General features: G+C 40.0%; 1 protein-coding gene across 1 annotated transcript in view; it reads left to right on the top strand.

Moving 5' to 3' along the window:
* kcnh3 (potassium voltage-gated channel, subfamily H (eag-related), member 3) overlaps positions 1 to 8902 on the top strand; it is a 577011-nt gene extending 568109 nt beyond the window's left edge. The window contains exon 15 of the mRNA XM_028807521.2: positions 7206 to 8902. Within this exon, the coding sequence (XP_028663354.1) occupies positions 7206 to 7769 (564 nt within the window). The 3' untranslated portion in view covers positions 7770 to 8902. The remainder of the gene's footprint in view (positions 1 to 7205) is intronic.
* The last annotated feature ends 9568 nt before the right edge of the window (positions 8903 to 18470 follow it).

Genomic DNA, 18470 nt, shown 5'->3' with positions numbered 1-18470 from the left:
TCATTCTATCCGTCTATCCTTCCAGTGTCGCGTCAGCACCAGCAAGAGTACAACGCAATGCAGGAACAATCCCTGAACTAGCTAACGCTGCGGCACCGTGTCCTCACATGTTTAATTATTAACAATACAGATTATTTAAATGAAGTTAAAGTTTTATCTGTATGATATAATCAACATATTTTGCTGTATTTCATCTTAAAAATGATATCGTATGTAAATACGTGCTTTATAAAGTGGCGTAGGTTGTGCAATATTATAACTGTAGTGCAAGTTTACAGTGAGGTAATTGTACTTATAAGTACAAACAGTTCTACAAGGAGCACTTGATGGACTGATTGAGTGTGTTTATAGTTCTTGGGATGAAACTTTTTCTAAACCGCGAAGTCTGTACAGGAAAGTCTCTGAAACGTTTTGCCGTGGCTCAGGCAGCGTCTGCTTCATGCTGTATACCGATAATTCTCTTTCCAATCAGCTGCTGCTGTGATTCCCCACTCAGATACAGTGATATAAATACTCTGAGTGGTGCAGTGAGAGTAATATGGAAAAAGATGATCTGCTGTGGCAACCCTTAACGGGAGCAGCTGAAAGAAGAAGATGCATTGAGAGTAACAACGCTAAAGCAGTTATGGTATTTGGAATACTATGGCTATTCCCTGGACCATTGCTGCAGGTTAATTTCAATCAGATGCATTACACTAATAAACAATATGCAGTTAGTTTCAGTGTATTTATAAAGCTGCGTCAGGAATGTGGACCTAAGAAAGAAAGGGTGACCACACAGGAACAGTAGCACTGCTTTGATGCTGGGTGCCGCCAGTCTGCAAAACCGAGCGGAGAAATTGCGTACGCCAGGGTATGAGGTACCGTTGAAATGTGCATGGCTTTACGCCAAGTTTAGGTTTTATACATCGCAATTTGAGCGTGGAAACGTTCGTACGCAACATTTCTGTGCATACGCATCGTTTATACATGAGGCCCCTGATCTGCGAAGAAGGTCAGCTGCAGGTAGGGTGACTTCCCTGTCACGTAACCTGAGGGGAGAAGCAGGGGAGCCGCCAGGTAAAAAGAAGGCACCAGGCTTTGTTTTTAAAGAGACTGCTTCCAGCCATTGTTTTAACCTCGTTGTTTTTTTAAAGAGTTTTTCTATTGGATTTTAACCTACACTTTTCAGTGCTGTTTTTATTGGATTATTTATTTAAAGATTGGATACACTGCACTATTTATTTGAACACTTTGTTTTTGATTGTTGGTTTTGTTTGTTGTTTTAATAAAAGCACTTTTGCACCATCCCCTTGCTCCATTTGTTCTGCCTTATTGCCAAGCTCGTCGGTGACATTACTGACGGTGTCAGGTTCAAGGGCTCCAAAAGGAAGATGGGAGCGTGGAGCAAACCCGCATTGTCACAGGGTGTGACTTGAAAAAATCTTGTGGTCAAAGTCTCATCTCGCGGGACTTGAAATTATCTCTTTGAAAAAGTTTTGTCTCAAGATTTCCTTTTATAATAGAGAGATATGTCATTGTTGAATCAAACCAAGATCCATGCCTTTAATGACCTCTTAGGCACAGCCATTAGCAGTGTGTCTGTTTGCGGAGAGAGCGTCGACCTTGTCGAGAAGTTTACTTACCTTTGCAGTGACATTCATGTCTCTGGTGACTCTTCCTATGAAGTCAGTAGATGGATTGGGAGAGCATGGGGGGTCATGAGGTCGCTGGAAAGGGGTGTGTGGGCAGGGTCAGTTTCCCTCAATGGGCATCCTTTCAGAGCCAGAGCCTGCGTAGGGTCACGGGGTGCTTAAGCCTATCCCAGAAAGCATAGGACACAAGGCAGGAACAAGAACATCGACAAGGCGGCAGTCCATTGCAGCGTGAACACACACAAACCCACTAGGGCCAGTTTAGTGTTGCCAGTCCATCTGACTTGGACTGGCCATACAGGACAGCTAGCAAGCTAATCACTTGATAGAAGTGGCGACATCTGCACATGTAAACACAGTGTTTTGCTGTCTGCCCTTCCCTGTGCTATTCCTTCCTCCTTATTTGTGTACTGAGTAATATTCATTCTCTCCTCAAGAGTTCAATGCAAATGACATTCCAGAATACTAACTGAAGGAATCCATAGCAGGAATGTACAACACTACAATGGATGTACATAGATGACTGGCATTACTCCCTATGTCATCAGAAACCAGCTTACACAGACAGTAAAAAATAAAGCAAATAACACAATAAAAGGATTATAAAATTCCCAATAAAACCATGAAAAAAACATGTTTTTATTTAAGCATTACAACAAGCAGTTAATTCATCTGATGAATATGCCGTAGGTAATGAATTTGAGAGAATAATAGTCTTAAAATGTAGTGAGGTACTAACAGCTTATTAATGTAATTGGGTGTTAAAACCATAAAAGGTTTGGGAGGAAAGCACCAAAATATTTAAGTCCTGAATAGATATCGACTGTCAATGAATATGTTATTTTACATACCACTGAAACAAAAAAATGACTACACATCTAACTTTCTAACTCATAGTATGCAGAGAAAATAAAATATTTATCCAAAATGTGAATAAATGTTTTTGCTTCTTTTTAAAGTTAAGAACATTACAGTGCTTTGCCAGTATCTAACAATGCAGTGCTCTACATTTATGCCACATTTAGAGAGACTATAACTCTGAATCTCAATCTGTTTATCTACAAAAATAAGGAAATACAAATTTTTTTACAGAGTGCTTATATAAAATTCATCTCTCTGACACTAGTGATTAATTCAGCTAAGCCTGGATACACTTAGATGTATTCAAGTCTGTCTTGTGAAGCCAGACGCAGATTAATTCTGAAGGTTGGTTTCTCTTAGTAAATGAAAGGTTTGCAAATACTGCAGAGGTTTTCTGTTCTCTGGGGAGTGCCATTTTGATAGATGAGTGCAGTTCCAGGAGACACTGACAAAATGCCATTTTTATACAGCATGTGGAATTCCTTCTACAAAAGTGATTAAACGATAAACGTAAAAGATAAGCTTAACAGTTTTACAATTATATTTTCACAATTGTGGTTTGCTTTTATTTGCCTGGGTACAGACTTTAAGAGCACATGTATTCCTAATTTTATTTAAAAACACATTTCCTTGAGCAGCTTACAGTTTATTCCTAAACAAAAGCCTTAAATCTTAGTACAATTGTCAGAAACCACTCATGTTTAATACTCTGACTACACAAGTCCTTACGTGTGTGTAAGCTGACATGTTCATACTGGTTCATACCATTGGTCACAGTACCAGCGAGACGCTGCTTCTGCTTTTTCCAGCTTGTGCTTGTTAAAGGCTTTAGACAAACCAGGCTATCCAAATGTTACAAGGCTGTAAACCATTTTGCACTCTTTAAAGTTATGAGAAGCCATTTTCTATTAGATGAAGAAGTACATATCAAAACTGCAGACATGGCTGAGACAAACTTAAGAGGCCTCTCATCAGAATAACAACAAGGCAGTTAGAGAGGTGGCCAGCACCAGTCATTAAGTATAACCTACATCTGCTTGACATACAGTCATGTAAAAAAGTTAAGTACGCCCCATGAAATATCTTTTCTCAAAAAACAATGCAAGACAAACAGACCATAATAACCATTAAAGGTTTAGCTCTTTCCTTTAGAGAAATCACAAAGAAATTCAAGATGTCAGTGAATACAGTTAATCTACATCATTAAAAAGAAACTTGGGTAAACTCTGACAGGGACAGTCTGACAGACCCAAAGCCACAAGAGAATCAGACAGCTTGTATGATAGGAGTCTCACAAGACAGTAAACAAGTGTGAAGAGATGACTTCAAGCTGCAGGTATGACTGGCAGTAAGAAAGCCTTTGTTAAAACTGCAAAATAAGAAAAAGAAGCTTGCCTGGGCCAGAAACCACCACAGTCTCAATGTACTGATAAATTAAAGCATAGAACAAACAAACAATTGGAGATATGGATGCTGCACAGCTGCTGTGTTGTTCTTGAAGCTGTTGCCCTGTGAGACGCCTCTCAGAATATTGTCCCCTATTTTGATGCGACTCTGGGTCTACCAGACTTGTTCCAGTCAGTTTTTACCCCAGTTTCTAAATTCCCTTAAATAGTGAAGATAACTGAACCCAGTGACATCTTGGTTTCTTTTGCAATTTCTCTAAAAGAAAGGCCTACACTTTTAAGGATTACTGTATAATGGTCTGATGGTTTTATTTTGCTAATTGCCTTTTTTGCCATTATGATAGCAATATACAGTAAGATATTATCCAAATAATGCTTTACAGGGTTGCCACTTGTTTATTATAACACTACTCTTATGGAGATAGAGCGGTTTTAAAGTAATCAGCAAAAACTTGGACACCTGTAGAAATTGCATCAAGTTCCAAGGCTTAACTAACTTCTGCTGCAGAAAAGCTGCTGTTACTTCTTTAACTGTTCCCTGAGTAAGGCCCTTTTTTGTGCAGCTCTGAAAATTACATTGTTTTTCAGTTTTTGGTAACCAAAACGTTTTTTTTCTTACCTATGGCAGTTTACCACTTACATTTGTACCATTTCAGGTTCTTCACTGGACTTGAGCTGCTTCAATTTCAATAAAAACTGGAAAAATTGAGGTGCTATAAAACTTTTGACCAATAGTGTCTTTACAGTATGTTATAAAAGAAAATAATATTTCATACGCAAGCTATTTCTAAGAATGCACAGCCTATTAAATATATGGACGATAGTGAAGCAGAAAATATAATTAATTTTCACTGCTGCCTGTATTCGCAGCAGAGCATGTGCTTTTACACAAACTGATGCAGTTCCCATACAAAATATTGAATCGATAAAGCAATAATAATAATAATGCATTTTATTTATAGGGCACTTTAACAGTAAATCTCAAAGTGCTACATAAGAAAGTTTAAGCAAAGGAAAAGCAAGATTAAAACAGATAAAATGACAATAATTATAGCATTCTTGTTAATAAGCTTTCCTAAATATAAAGTTTTTTTGTTTTTTTAAAAACAGCCCACAATCTGCTGTGTTCTCAGGCTCTCTGGTAGGGCATTCTAGCACCATGGAGCAGTGGCTGCAAAGGCTCGGTCACCCATTGTATGAAGTTTGGTCACAGGGGAGCGAAGGCGATAGGTATTTGCAAAACAGGTTTCTTGTGGATTGTAGTATAAGGAGTTCCTTAAGATATTGTGGAGCATTTCCATGGATGCAATGGTGAGTAAACAAATAGAGTTTGTATTCAATATGGAGATGAATAGGGAGCCAATGAAGTGACCGAAGGATTGGTGAAATGTGTTCATATTTCCCCACCCTCATCAGGATTCTTGCAGCACTATTTTGAATTTGTTGGAGCTTTTGAAGGCTCTTGTTGAGTATACCGATGAGGAGTGCATTACAATAGTCCATTCTTGGTGAGACAAAGGCATGAACCAGCTTTTCAGCATCACAGAGGGAGAGGTAGGGACGGAGTTTGGCTATGTTTCGAAGATAAGGAATGCAGTTTTACAAAGGTGATGGACATGTGTATCAAATGACAGATGGGAGTCTAACTTGACACCCAGATTTGTAACAGAAGGGGAGAGGGTAATGGTACGGTCAGAAAAGGAAATACAATTTACAGAGGAACAAAGTTGATTTGGGGGGGGTGGGATTTGTGTGCCAATTAAAAGAGCTTCAGTTTTAGTGCTGTTCAGCTTGAGGAAGTTCTTGGACATCCAGGCCTCAATTTCATCCAAGCAAGAGGAAAGAGTTGATGGAGGTGTAAGAGAAGTCGAATCCAGTCTCACATAGAGCTGCGTATCATCGGCATAGCAATGGAATGAAACTCCATGCTTGCGAATGATGTGACCCAAGGGTAGCATATAGATATTAAAAAGGGTCGGCCCAAGGACTGATCCTTGAGGGACCCCACAGGTGACAGTGTGGGTATGAGACTTAGCATCCCCCAAGGCCACATACTCAGCCCTATTTGGAAGATAGGACTCGAACCACTCTAAAGCAATGCCAAAAAGTCCAATTATATAGTGAAGTCGATGAAGGAGAATATTATGATCTACTGTATCAAATGCAGCTGTGAGGTCCAGGAGTATAAGGAGTGATGGAGAGCCCTGGTCAGCAGCCATCAGGAGGCTGTACTGTCTCTAAACTGTGAGAAGTTTGGAAACCAGATTGAAATTTTTCAAACAGATTGAATTTTTTGAGGTGATCCTGAAGTTGGACCAAAACAACCTTTTCCAAAACCTTAGACAAAAATGGAAGGTTGGAGATCGGACGATAGTTTGCTATCACTCCAAAGAGGATTTTTTAAAATGAGGTCTAATTTTTGCGGTTTTCAAGGCCAGTGGGACTAAGCCGCTCTGGAGAGAGTGATTAATGATATCAGCAATAAGAGGGCTTATATCTGATACATTAGCTTTTACCAGAGGAGTAGGAAAAAGGGTCCAATGACCACGCTGAAGGCCTCATCCTCTGTATGATGCCCTCAACTTCTTTAACTGTGGTACAGAGGAACTGGGAAAGGCAGCCCATTGGCTTTGACGTAGAAACATCCAGTGATGGAGGGCTAGAGACAGACAATGAGGAGCGGATGTTGTCTACCTTAGAGGTGAAATATTCAATAAAATTATTTCACTGCTCCTCTGTGAAATTATTACAGGCATAGGTGTGAGGATTGAGTAAATGATTTATCACGGAAAAAAGTTGTTTGGAATTTCCAGGACTGTTGTTGATTAAATTTGAATAGTATTGAGATCTGGCAGTGGTCAGTGCTCTGGAGTAGTTTTTTTGGTGTTCCCGATAAGCTAATTTGTGGACCGTTAAACTGGTTGCAACAAAACACCGCTCGAGGGCTTACCCAGCTGCTTTCATCTGTCGAAGCTCACTTGTAAACCACAGGGCAGATTTTACAAAAGAGACCACTCGTGATTTAACTGGGGCATGGGTCTCAAGGATGTTCTGGAGCCCATTGTTGTAATAATCGACTACTTCATTGACAGAAGAAAGGTGTGGAGCAATAGAAAAGTTCTTAATGTCAGCATTTAAATCAGTCAAATCAGTAAAGCAGAAGCCACACTGCCAGTAGGGAGTAGTACATTTTACATTCTTTACTGCCACTTCTGTTGTTTTATTTACTAGATTCAATACCTGCATGTTCTGCTATAAGACTCTGGAGATCTGTAACATCAACTACTTTCCTCTTTCTATGCAGATGTGCAGTCTATCACAACAGGTGAACCAACTGAGCCGAGATCTTCAGGAAATGATGCAGCTCCTCAAGCCGCTCCTTCTTACTCCTAGATACCTGCCTTCAACCATTATGCCGACTATGACCCCTACATTGACCCCAACATGCAGCAGCACCAACCTGCATCACTGCATGACCTGTTCAAGCCAGATGCCTCTCTCTGTTCCTGAGTTTTCAACAGCTGTCAGTCACAGCAATACATCTGGAAGCAGGACCAGATATAGTGTGCATGCATCAGTGTCTTTGGACTCTTTTCTCAGAAAGGAGGCTGCAGGGTTACCTCCACCTACTTTACAGCCTTCCAGACTGCTCAACACTCCTCCCTATGCAGGGCCAAGGGAGACCACTGTAGACTCGAGGAGCGAGGCAGGAGGTCTTCTTGGGGGACTGTTACCCCCACCTCCACTTCTGCGTAGTGGCAGTGAGGATGTTTGTCCCATAGAACTAGTACACCATAGTACGACGGGGCCAGTGGACTCGCAGAGTGACTGCATCCAGTTCATCGATGATGAGGGGACCACTTTATGAAATGAAAACAATGGAACAAAGTGAGATGCCTTTTATGCCAAGAGGAGTTCAACAGGAGAGAGAATGAGGAGTGAACAAGGGGAACCCAGCTAGTATTCTGCACTGTTTCCATGAAGCTGGCTTTCACAAAGTAGTCTCAAGCGGGTACAGACGTACTGCATTTGAGGGTGAGGTAAGAGCAGCCCTCCCTATGGCTCTCTGCACATTTTCTCACAAATACTCTGCTCAGTCATTTCTGAAAGCTTGAGGACTTTTAATAGCATAAGAACAGTTCCTCCCCATCTCCTTTTCAAAAGTTGCCCAAGACGCCTTACGCACTGAAACAAAAGGAAAGAAACTTACTGGAGATGAAATACATAGCGAGGTCTGTGGTTGTTGATGGCCATGACTAAAGCTAGTTTTGATTGCTTACTGGGAACCTCCCTCAGTTAAGTGGCAAGGACAAAGTGCATCAGAATCTCCTCACTTAATAACAGATGTCAAGATGGGACCTTGCTGAAGCAGATGCAAAAAAATGTTGGATTTGGAAGTGGTTTAGAAGCCAGACCTGCCTTGTGCATGAAATATTTAAATGCCATATCTAGTGTGTAGCTGGAGTCGGATTTATAGTCAGAGTAGCGAGTCAACTTTTTGATTCCACAAAAAAACTGAAAATTCTGACTTCTGTTAATTTGGTTCCAACTGCTAAGCCAAAGCATTTACTGACGCTGCCTCTGGAAGAAGGGAGCGACACTTTGTGTGTTTTTTTTTTTTTTTTTTTTTTTCCTTCACTCAGATATATCCCTTCGACCTGGATTCATTTGGTTTTAGTTTCTTTATTTAAACTAACTTATCAAAAAAGCTGAAAAAAACACCTGTTCAGTTAGCATGCAAACTTGAAGGGAGCAGCAAGGAGCCAGACTGATGCAAATGCCTCCCACCCTCTCCTCTTAGCACCCGCACAAGTGGCCCGACAGGCTTGGTTGGTGACAGGCCAAGGATGGTGCCAAAGTCTGGTCTTGCATGATCTCGTTGACCACTGGCCCTCTTGCTGACAGTTGAGAGATGTTATTTTTATATTGTTATTTGGAGGAAAAAAAGAAAAAATACAAGTATAGCATCCCACTCATTTTAATATTTCAATAAAGCCAAAACCAGCACTTTGGGTTGCTTTCTGTTTCCTATGTTTATTGGATGACCGCTATGTTCTAAAATACATTGCTACAGTATATTAACAAATAAAGTAAAAATATATTGAGAAATAAAGTAGCTTAAAATTTTACCAATATTCACTGATACACTGAGCAGCTCCAGACTAATAAGGCACAGGGGAAACTCCATTAACTGACCAAAACCAATTTATTACTGAGCTCTTCAAATTATAGCTATAAACAGACCATAAATGTACAAATCTACAGCAAAATTCCCATAGCTATGTGGATGTGTTCAGCGAGAAAGTTAGCTCAATGCACAGTGGTAAGGTACAGTAATTCTGCTTACAATACTGTCTCAAAGCCACAATGGTTACAAAATCACAACACAAATAATAATACTTGCCTTGTACTAAAGAATCTTTCAACGCACAGTCTGCATTGGACAGAGATAAATGCAGCGGTTAGCCAAAAGGTGCTCTCAGTGCTCTGTCTGTCATGTCCTCGAGGTAAAGTCAGAGCATGTACAGGTTTGAGAGGTGGACAGATTCAGCAGCTCAGCAGGTGTGGGGGTTTGTCAAATGTCAGGGTATGGGGTCACTTTCCATTACTTGTTTTGGTACAATACCCCAACTAACATCTTCTTGCCCACCCCCCATACCTTTTGCTAGTAGTCTCCAGAACTTTATCAGCAATATTTCTAGCAGAATTCAATTACAGCCTATTAGTGAAAGCAGAAATCCAAAATAAAAAGGTAAAGCAAATAATGTAACATATATTGAATACAAAAGAGTAACATTTCATGAACAGGTTATGTACATGAATGCAAAGCAAGCTGAATAAACAGACCACAGTGACTGAATCTAAATACAACGATCTGCCACAACCTTAAAACCACTGATAGGTGAAGTGAGTAACATTGATCATCTCATTACAATGGCACCTGTTAAGGGGTGGGATATATTAGACAGCAAGTGAACTGTCAGTTCATAACTGTAATGTGTTGGGAACAGGAAATACGGGCAAGTGTAAGTATCTGAGTACTTTGAAGAGCGCCAGGTTGTGATGGCCAGAAGACTGGGTCAGATAGCTCCAAAACAGGTCTTATGGGGTGTTCCTGGTGTGCAGAGGTTAGTACCTACCAAAAGTGGTCAGAGCAAGGACAACCAATTAATGATTGACAGGGACATGGGCAACTAAGGCTCATTGATGCATGTGGAGAGTGAAGGCTAACCCATCTAGTCAGATCCCACAGAAAATCTACTGTAGCACAAATTTCTGAAAAACATAATGCAGGCCATGAGAGCAAGGCTTCTGAACACAGAGTGCATAATAGCTTGCTGTGCATGGGGCTGCCTAGCCCACTGCTGGAAGTGCCTACAGTGGGCACCAGAGTGTCAGAACTGGACCATTATGCAATGGAACAAGGTGGTCTGGTGTGATAAAGGTTTTTTTTTTTTAATGTGAATGGCCAGGCAGGAGGATGCATAATGAGAAGAAAACAAATCAGCGGAGGCAGTGTGTTACTCTGGGCAGTTTTCTGTTAGGAAACCTTGGGCCCTAGCATTCATGTTGGTTATTTTGACACGTTCCACCTACCCAAAGATTGTTGCAGACCACATACATCTCTTCATGGCAATAGTATTCCCTGGTGGAGATGGAGAGACCACAGTCAGTGCACATTGGCAGCAGAACATCAAACACAATCAGGCTCAGCACAGGCTGTGTGCTGAGCCCATTACTGTTCATGCTCCTCACCGTCATGTCTGAGTCCAAAGTCACTGTCAAGTTTGCAGATCATACAACCATGGTGGGCCTCATTAGCAACAATGATGACAAATTCTACAGAGAGACTGTTGAATATCTGGTGAGGTGGTGTAGTTAAAAATGATCTCTCTAAATGTCGATCAGACAAAAGAGATGCCTGTCAATTTCAGAAGAGCAATGGCTGACTACAGTATACACCACTGCTCATCAATGGCTATGCTAAGGAGAGAGTCAGCAGCAATGTTTCTTGACATGTATATTTCTGATGTCCTCTCCTGGACAATAAACAACATCTCTGTTGTTAAGAAGGCACACCACCACCTTTTTTTTCCTGTGGATACTGAAGTGAATTGGCTTGCCACAATCCAGTCTTACGACCTTTAGAGAGGAACTCTGGAGAGCGTCCTGACAAACTGTATCACTGTGTGGTTTGGGAACAGAAAAGGCCATGAGCAGAATGGTGGAGAGGATCATAAGGTCTCCGTCTCCACGATCCAGGACATTTCTCAGATACGCTGTCTGCGTAGAGCCTCCGTCATTTTGGAAGACATCTGTCACACATACATCTGTCACACATACGCATTACGGCCAGCACAGCCAGGTCCTATAACAGCTTCTTTCCCCAAGCTGTCAGACTTCTTAACTCCTACATATCACCCAGTACCATATCCCTACAACATTCCCCCAATTATATACCATCACTTTACACTTTACTGTGGATATTGAGCACTGTTTGAGCTATATAGTCCTGCATCTTTTTTTATTACATTGTATTGTTGCACTGGTTTTGGTAATGTTATGGTGTATGTTAAATGTATGGCATTTTTTCCTATGCACTAGGGACTGTAAGGAACAAAATTTTGATCAACCATATACTATGTACCGTCATATGAAAAAGTTTGGGAACCCCTCTTAATTCTTTCGACTTTTGTTTATCATTGGCTGAGCTTTCAAAGTGACAACTTCCTTTCAATATATGACATGCCTTATAGAAACAGTAGTATTTCAGCAGTGACATAAAATTTTTTGGATTAACAGAAAATATGCAATATGCACCATAACAAAATTAGACAGGTGCATAAATTTGGGCACCCCAACAGAGATATTACATCAATACTTAGTTGAGCCTACTTTTGCAAATATAACAGCCTCTAGTTGCCTCCTATAGCCTTTGATGAGTGTCTGGATTCTGGATGGAGGTATTTTTGACCATTCTTTCATACAAAATCTCTCCAGTTCAGTTAAATTTGATGGCTGCCGAGCATGGACAGCCTGCTTCATATCATCCCATAGATTTTCGATGATATTCAAGTCAGGGGACTGTGACGGCCATTCCAGAATATTGTACTTCTCCCTCTGCAGGAATGCCTTTGTAGATTTCGAACTGTGTTTTGGGTCATTGTCTTGTTGGAATATCTAACCCCTGCGTAACTTCAACTTTGTGACTGGTGCTTAAACATTATCCTGAAGAATTTGTTGATAATGAGTTGAATTCATCCAACCCTCGACTTTAACAAGGGCTTCTTTCTTATCACCCTGCCATACAGATGTTCTTTGTGCAAATTGCGCTGAATTGTAGAACAATATACAGATACACCATTTGCAGCAAGATGTTCTTGCAGGTCTTTGGAGGTGATCTGTGGGTTGTCTGTAACCATTCTCACAATCCTGCGCATATGCCACTCCTGTATTTTTCTTGGCCTGCCAGACCTGGGTTAAACAGCAACTGTGCTTGTGGCCTTCCATTTCCTTATTACATTCCTTACAGTTGAAACTGACAGTTTAAACTTCTGTTGTAGCCTTCCCCTAAACCTTGATACTGAACATTCTTTGTTTTCAGATCTTTTAAGAGTTGCTTTGAGGATCCCATGCCATTACTCTTCAGAGGAGAGTCAAAGGGAAGCACAACTTGCAACTGACCACCTTAAATACCTTTTCTCGAGATTGGACACACCTGTCTATGAAGCTCAAGGCTTAACGAGCTAATCCAACCAATTTGGTGTTGCAAGTAATCAGTATTGAGCAGTTACAGGCATTCAAATCAGGATAATTACAAGGGTACCCAAATTTTTGCACAGCCAGTTTTTCACATTTGATTTAATTTCATACAACTAAATACTGCTTCACTAAAAATCTTTGTTTGGATAACACCCCAGTACTCAGATGTTCCTAGGAAATGAAAGAAATACCACTGTTATCTTTTTTGTTGAAAGTAAATTATTATGCAGGCTGAGAGGGGTTCCCAAACTTTTTCATATGACTGTATATGAATGAATGATAACAGTTGAGTTGAGCTGTCAGTGACCTCTTTCAGCAAAAATGGTTTGAGGAACATAACAAAAAGTTTAACGTGTTGACTGGATTTCCAAATTCCCCAGATCTGCGTATCAGTTGGAAAAACAAGTCTGATCCATTGAGGCCCCACCTTGCAACTTACAGAACTTATCTGCAGCTCACGTCTTGGTGCCACATACCACAGAGGTCTTGTGGAGTCCATGTCTTGACAGGTTAGAACTGCTTTGGCAGCAAGAGGGGGACCTACACAATATTAGGCAGGTGGTTTTAATTTTGTGGCTGGTTGATGTATATAAAATTGTAAAAGTTGTCCATCTGATACACAAAAATTTGAACACTCATGTCTGTAAGGTTAATCCTGGTCTCAGTCAACAGCTTATGCCATGATACCTACGCGCACTGCAATCATAGTTGACACAATGTATGGCACATTTCTGGCACACAGACAGAGTAGATACATGTGCACCTTAATAACTTAATTAAACATATTCTACCAGCTGCTTTGGGAAACGCATGACATGTCCATTGACTATGACACAGAATATAGGAGCAGAAAACACACTGATAGCTACCTTCATACAATTACACTCTGCTCACTAAAATATCTCATAGACACTATTTGATCACCATAAAGAACGTGCTTCTTGACCTCAGCTCAGCATTGGGTATGATAAAATGGTGAGACACCACTGCACATACCAAATTAAATGCTTAGCCTGAACTTAAACAGGAAGTGCAAGAATACACACTTTACAAGTCATAGACGGTATCAACAGCTCATTTATGCTTTACATCCATGAGGTGCACATCTGATCAAATGATTCGTGGATATATATATAAAAAAAAAAAAAGACACTACACAGACACCTCCAATAACATATTATGTGCATACATGTACAGTATATCCAAATGGGGTGCACACTCCCTAGGAAGAGGTTCATTAGAAATTGCAGCCTTTATTAAACCATCTTTCCCTAGTGGTATGGCGGTGATTCTAAAAGGAAGAAAGAATCAGTAACACTAATGGAAGATTATACTTAGCTTCGGTTTAATATTGGTTTAAAACTCACAAAAAATAATAGTCGAAGAAGGAGAGCTATACCTGGCCAAATCATGATACAGTCAAGGTTTCCTGCAATCGGTGTGTGTCTAAGTTCGTGAGAGAGTGCAGGAAAGCATATTGTCCTAGGCATGGGTAGGAGTGATGTCTTCCATCCATCCATAGGTGAGCTCTGGGGTACCATGCAGTTGTTCAAGTTTTTATGCTTTCTCTACAGAGCAAAAGTTCCAAAAGTCGAGCATGTTGCAACAAAACATGGAAACAATTTTTTTCTCGTCTAGTGTGAACAGCACACAACCCACTTACTCTCCAATAATGGCTTGCCTAAGCTCAGGTTGCTTCCACAGTATGCATACTTACCAGTTTGGGAAATCTTAAAATAGCTGAGAGCTATTCTGACCATAATATTGATCATTACCAAACAGAGAATTTCAGCATTGTGTAACACTTGATTCATCTCATCTCCCTGTCAGCTAGTTTGTGTGGCTATCCTTAATAAAACAATGTGTTTGTAATAAAACTCACAGATCACAGTGGCAAACTTAAAACATTTGCCTACAGCATGTTCAAATGAAACACTTCACCAAACACTTTCATGGCCTGAAGATACACACATCTTTCCTTATTTCCTTACAGAAGTACAATATTTCATTAATGCAAACATCCTTTTTAGCCAGGCCTTCACAAATACAAGTCATGTTATTAAAAAAAAGAAAAACTACAAACAAAGACAGACATCATCCACCTCCCAGAGGTTCCAAATTTCATCTTCACCACACAATTGAACACCAAGAGGGAGAGTTCCTTGGTTGAATATTAAAATGTCGTGACACTCGACACTAAGGGTGACCCAACTCAATCGACTGTTGCACTTTCCCACCACTCAAAACTCATAGACCACTAACCCCTAATGTCTCCCAATACATGCCTCTAAGTGAATAACATCTCTTCTCCTTTGCTTTCAAAAGTACAAGATTTCATTTGCACTATCATCCCTATCACTCAATCCTGTACAAACAAGTCATAAGTTCAACAATAAAAAAAAAACTGCCAGCACACACAAATGGCATTCATCTTCCACTATCTATGATGTTGTATTTGAAATAATCTATGCAGCAACGCTTGTCTCTCCATCATGGATTTGCTCAAGCATGCACTTCATTTTACTGTGTACACCACATGTAATAAGAAATCTGAAATGCACAGCCTTCCGTTTTTGAAAAAAATCCAACACGGTTTTCCACCTGCATATCACCATTAACTTCAAAAATACAGTTGGCATTAAAACATAAATGAAGTGCTGGAACTAAACCACGATAGAACAGAACAAACCCTGAATTTATTAATAGTTCAAGGAATGTGCTAGAAACAAACAGAAGACTGCGCTTTCAGCGAGTACACTTATTTTTTGGTTGCTAGACATATACTTACAACAATGGTACTAATAATTGGCTTTGATAGCTGGATTTTTTTTTTTTTTTTACCAATTTTAGCTTAGAATGAATCAACTTCAAATCACCATTACTGTGTTTTTTCCGTGATCTTTTCTCTTTACAATAACACATTTCTTTCGTTTTCAGACTGAATGAACACAAACACTGCATCACCAGCTCCTTATCTTGGGAAGCCCTTGGAGCCTCTAAACCCTCACAACATGGTGCTTACATGTTTACAATTCAAATTAAAAGTAATCGTTATTTAGTAGACTTCACCCCTTTCAATTCCTTTTTATTTGAGGAGGTCCACGTGTCCTACTTGTATTGGTTAAACTTTACTGTTGTTACATGCATTGCCATCTATATTCAGGATGTCAGCAAACAGCAATCAAAAGAACTGCATAACACAATATCATTAGAAAAAGGACCTTTCAACAACTGTCCTGCTGCCCCACTAGATGTGATTTCATGCTACATGTTTTCACACCTGTTAGCTCCATTGTCACATGACTCCCAGCTGATCAGTCACAAGAGTTAAGTCTGCAGTTTCTCCACAAGCAATACTTGTTCAGGAGTCATCAAGTACACTGTGCATGTCTAGTTTCTTGTATGCATGGGCCATAAACACTCGGCTTGCTTTTTCGTACTGTACAAATCCTTCAGTTATTATTTGCATTTTCTTATTCTAATACTGGGCAGCACAGAACAGGCAGGAACCATCGTGGGTCACACTTACACTCATTCATAAAAGGCCAGTTTAGAATCAAGAATCAACCTGACTAGCAGGGCTTTTGGATATGGAATTAAACTGGAAAAAAAACGTACTTGTTATAGGTGAAAATAATTCGAACATGAAAACCCAGGAGGACACAGAAAACACATTTAATCTCAACAGACGGTGATCCTTTGAGGATTTCAGTTCAGCCTCCCTGAGTTAGTAGGTATCATCTCTAACAACTGTCAAGAACTCATTCAATGGAACTCCATATATGGGGTGAAGGGTAAAACAGCAGCACATTTTTGCGCACACAATTCACAAACTCTTAACTGGTACTGAGGTATGCATGGCAATAAAAAGGAAATGCAAAATACAATGATATTCATTTTCCTGTGTGGCACGCAAAAAAATAGCAAAGAGAAACAAAATGGGTATGTGAGTTTGCATTTGTGCCTCTAAATACTGTATATCATAAACCAACCTCCGAGCTGCTGTATTCAGACTGTAGAATTGAACTTAAAGAGCTAAACTTCAACTTAAGCGACCGAATCGCCTTATGACAGCAAAGGTGTCTTCTTTTTCTTACAGCAAACTCTACCCATCTTAGTTTTGCTACACTCTGCAAATACAGAAATCGATTAGTAACAAAACCTCATGTTACTTCAGTACTTCCTTCAGAAAGCACTCCTAAACTGGGCTTCTTGAATTAAGGTTTCATAGTCTCCAACAAATTATAAGAAGAAGAAAAATAAAAAATAGAGATGAATTACTCAAACAATCTGAAAACAAACTTTCCACTTTTGATGCAGTGCACTCTTACACAGAAAGGAATGAAGTGTGTATATGACTAACTTAAAATGGGATTGTGAGGTTCATTGAGATCTTGTGGAGAACACAGTCTGACATTATCAGTAAGTAAATCTGTTGGTACAAGCGACCCAGTTACTGTATATGTTGCAGTGTTATAAATAGTTAAAACATCACAACAGTTAAAGTTTACAATGTAACAAAATTTCAAAAGGTTGCTCACAACTGGGACTTGGGTGCATTAATGATTGCTATGTATTAAAAAGTAATGCTGTTACTGTTTAAGTAATTCACATTTCCACTATCTCGTACAAAATCTCTAAGATCACAATAGCTGCCTTCTGTGCTAGTCCATCTTTTCTGTTTGACTGTGGGGTCTAATCCAGGGCCACTCAGAGTCCTTGCACTCCAAGGTATTGCAAGGAACTGCTGATTTGGGTAAGCAAAAACAATTTAGAATCAAATCAGGCAAGTCTGCCCGGATTGGCAACCTTTGCCTCGTCTTGATTCAACAGTCATGGGCACACCCAGGGGAGGTCTAATTTTTATTATTTTTATTTTGTAAAAGGTAAATGTTTAGCTTAATCCACTACTGTCAATCCTGCAAGCAGTGAGCACATCTGCAACAAGCAAAACAGCAATGTCCTTCTCGAGCGACCAGATTCGTATGATGTGACCAAAGTAGGAAAGTTTTTGTTTGCTATCTCGGCCTTCAGTGAGAACATCAGTTTGATCATTCCAGAAGTGCATGGTTCATTATTCTGGTTGTACACGGAATGTGTAACAGACATCTCTGGCACCACAGCTCAAAAGCGTTGATCCTTCACCTGCCTGCCTTTCTCAGCGTCCATGTTTTGCAGCCATACATTGTTAATGGGTAAACAATTTCACCAATCTACTTTTACTTGCTAGGCTGATGTCTTTGCTCTTCCAAATGTTGTTCATACTGACCATCACACTTCTTCTAAGTGCCATCTGTCTCTTGATCTCAGGGGAGCAGTAGCAATTGCAATCAATTTTAGAACTAAGAAAGATGAAATCTTCAACCACTTCAATTTCTTTATTGATGATCTTGATATTGACGCTTGGAATTTTTGCTGTTTGTTTTCTTGATATTCCGGTACAGTCTAACCTTCTCACTTTCTTATTTGACTTTCATGATCAGATGTTTGAGATCCTTCTTGCTTTCAGCCAACAGGGTAGTATCATCAGTGTATCGAAGGCTGTTGATGTTTCTGCCAACTATCTTCACATAAATATTTGACTCATCTAGGCCTGCTCATGGCATGACAGCTGCATCCTTGGCCTGTGCCCTTTCCGATCTTGAACCCAATCCGTGTCGCCATATGCTGTTCAGACAATAGTTTCTTGATCTTGAAAGAGGTATCTTATAAGCTTGGTCAGGTGTGGTGGTGTGACATTTTCCTTCAGGCAGATCCAGAGCTTCTTGTACTGAAGAACATTAAATACCTTTGAACTTTCTGATAC

This window comes from Erpetoichthys calabaricus, chromosome 8 (assembly GCF_900747795.2).
Source record: "Erpetoichthys calabaricus chromosome 8, fErpCal1.3, whole genome shotgun sequence".
In the NCBI taxonomy this organism is placed as follows: Eukaryota; Metazoa; Chordata; class Cladistia; order Polypteriformes; family Polypteridae; genus Erpetoichthys; species Erpetoichthys calabaricus.
This window is presented reverse-complemented; position numbering and strand designations above follow the sequence as displayed.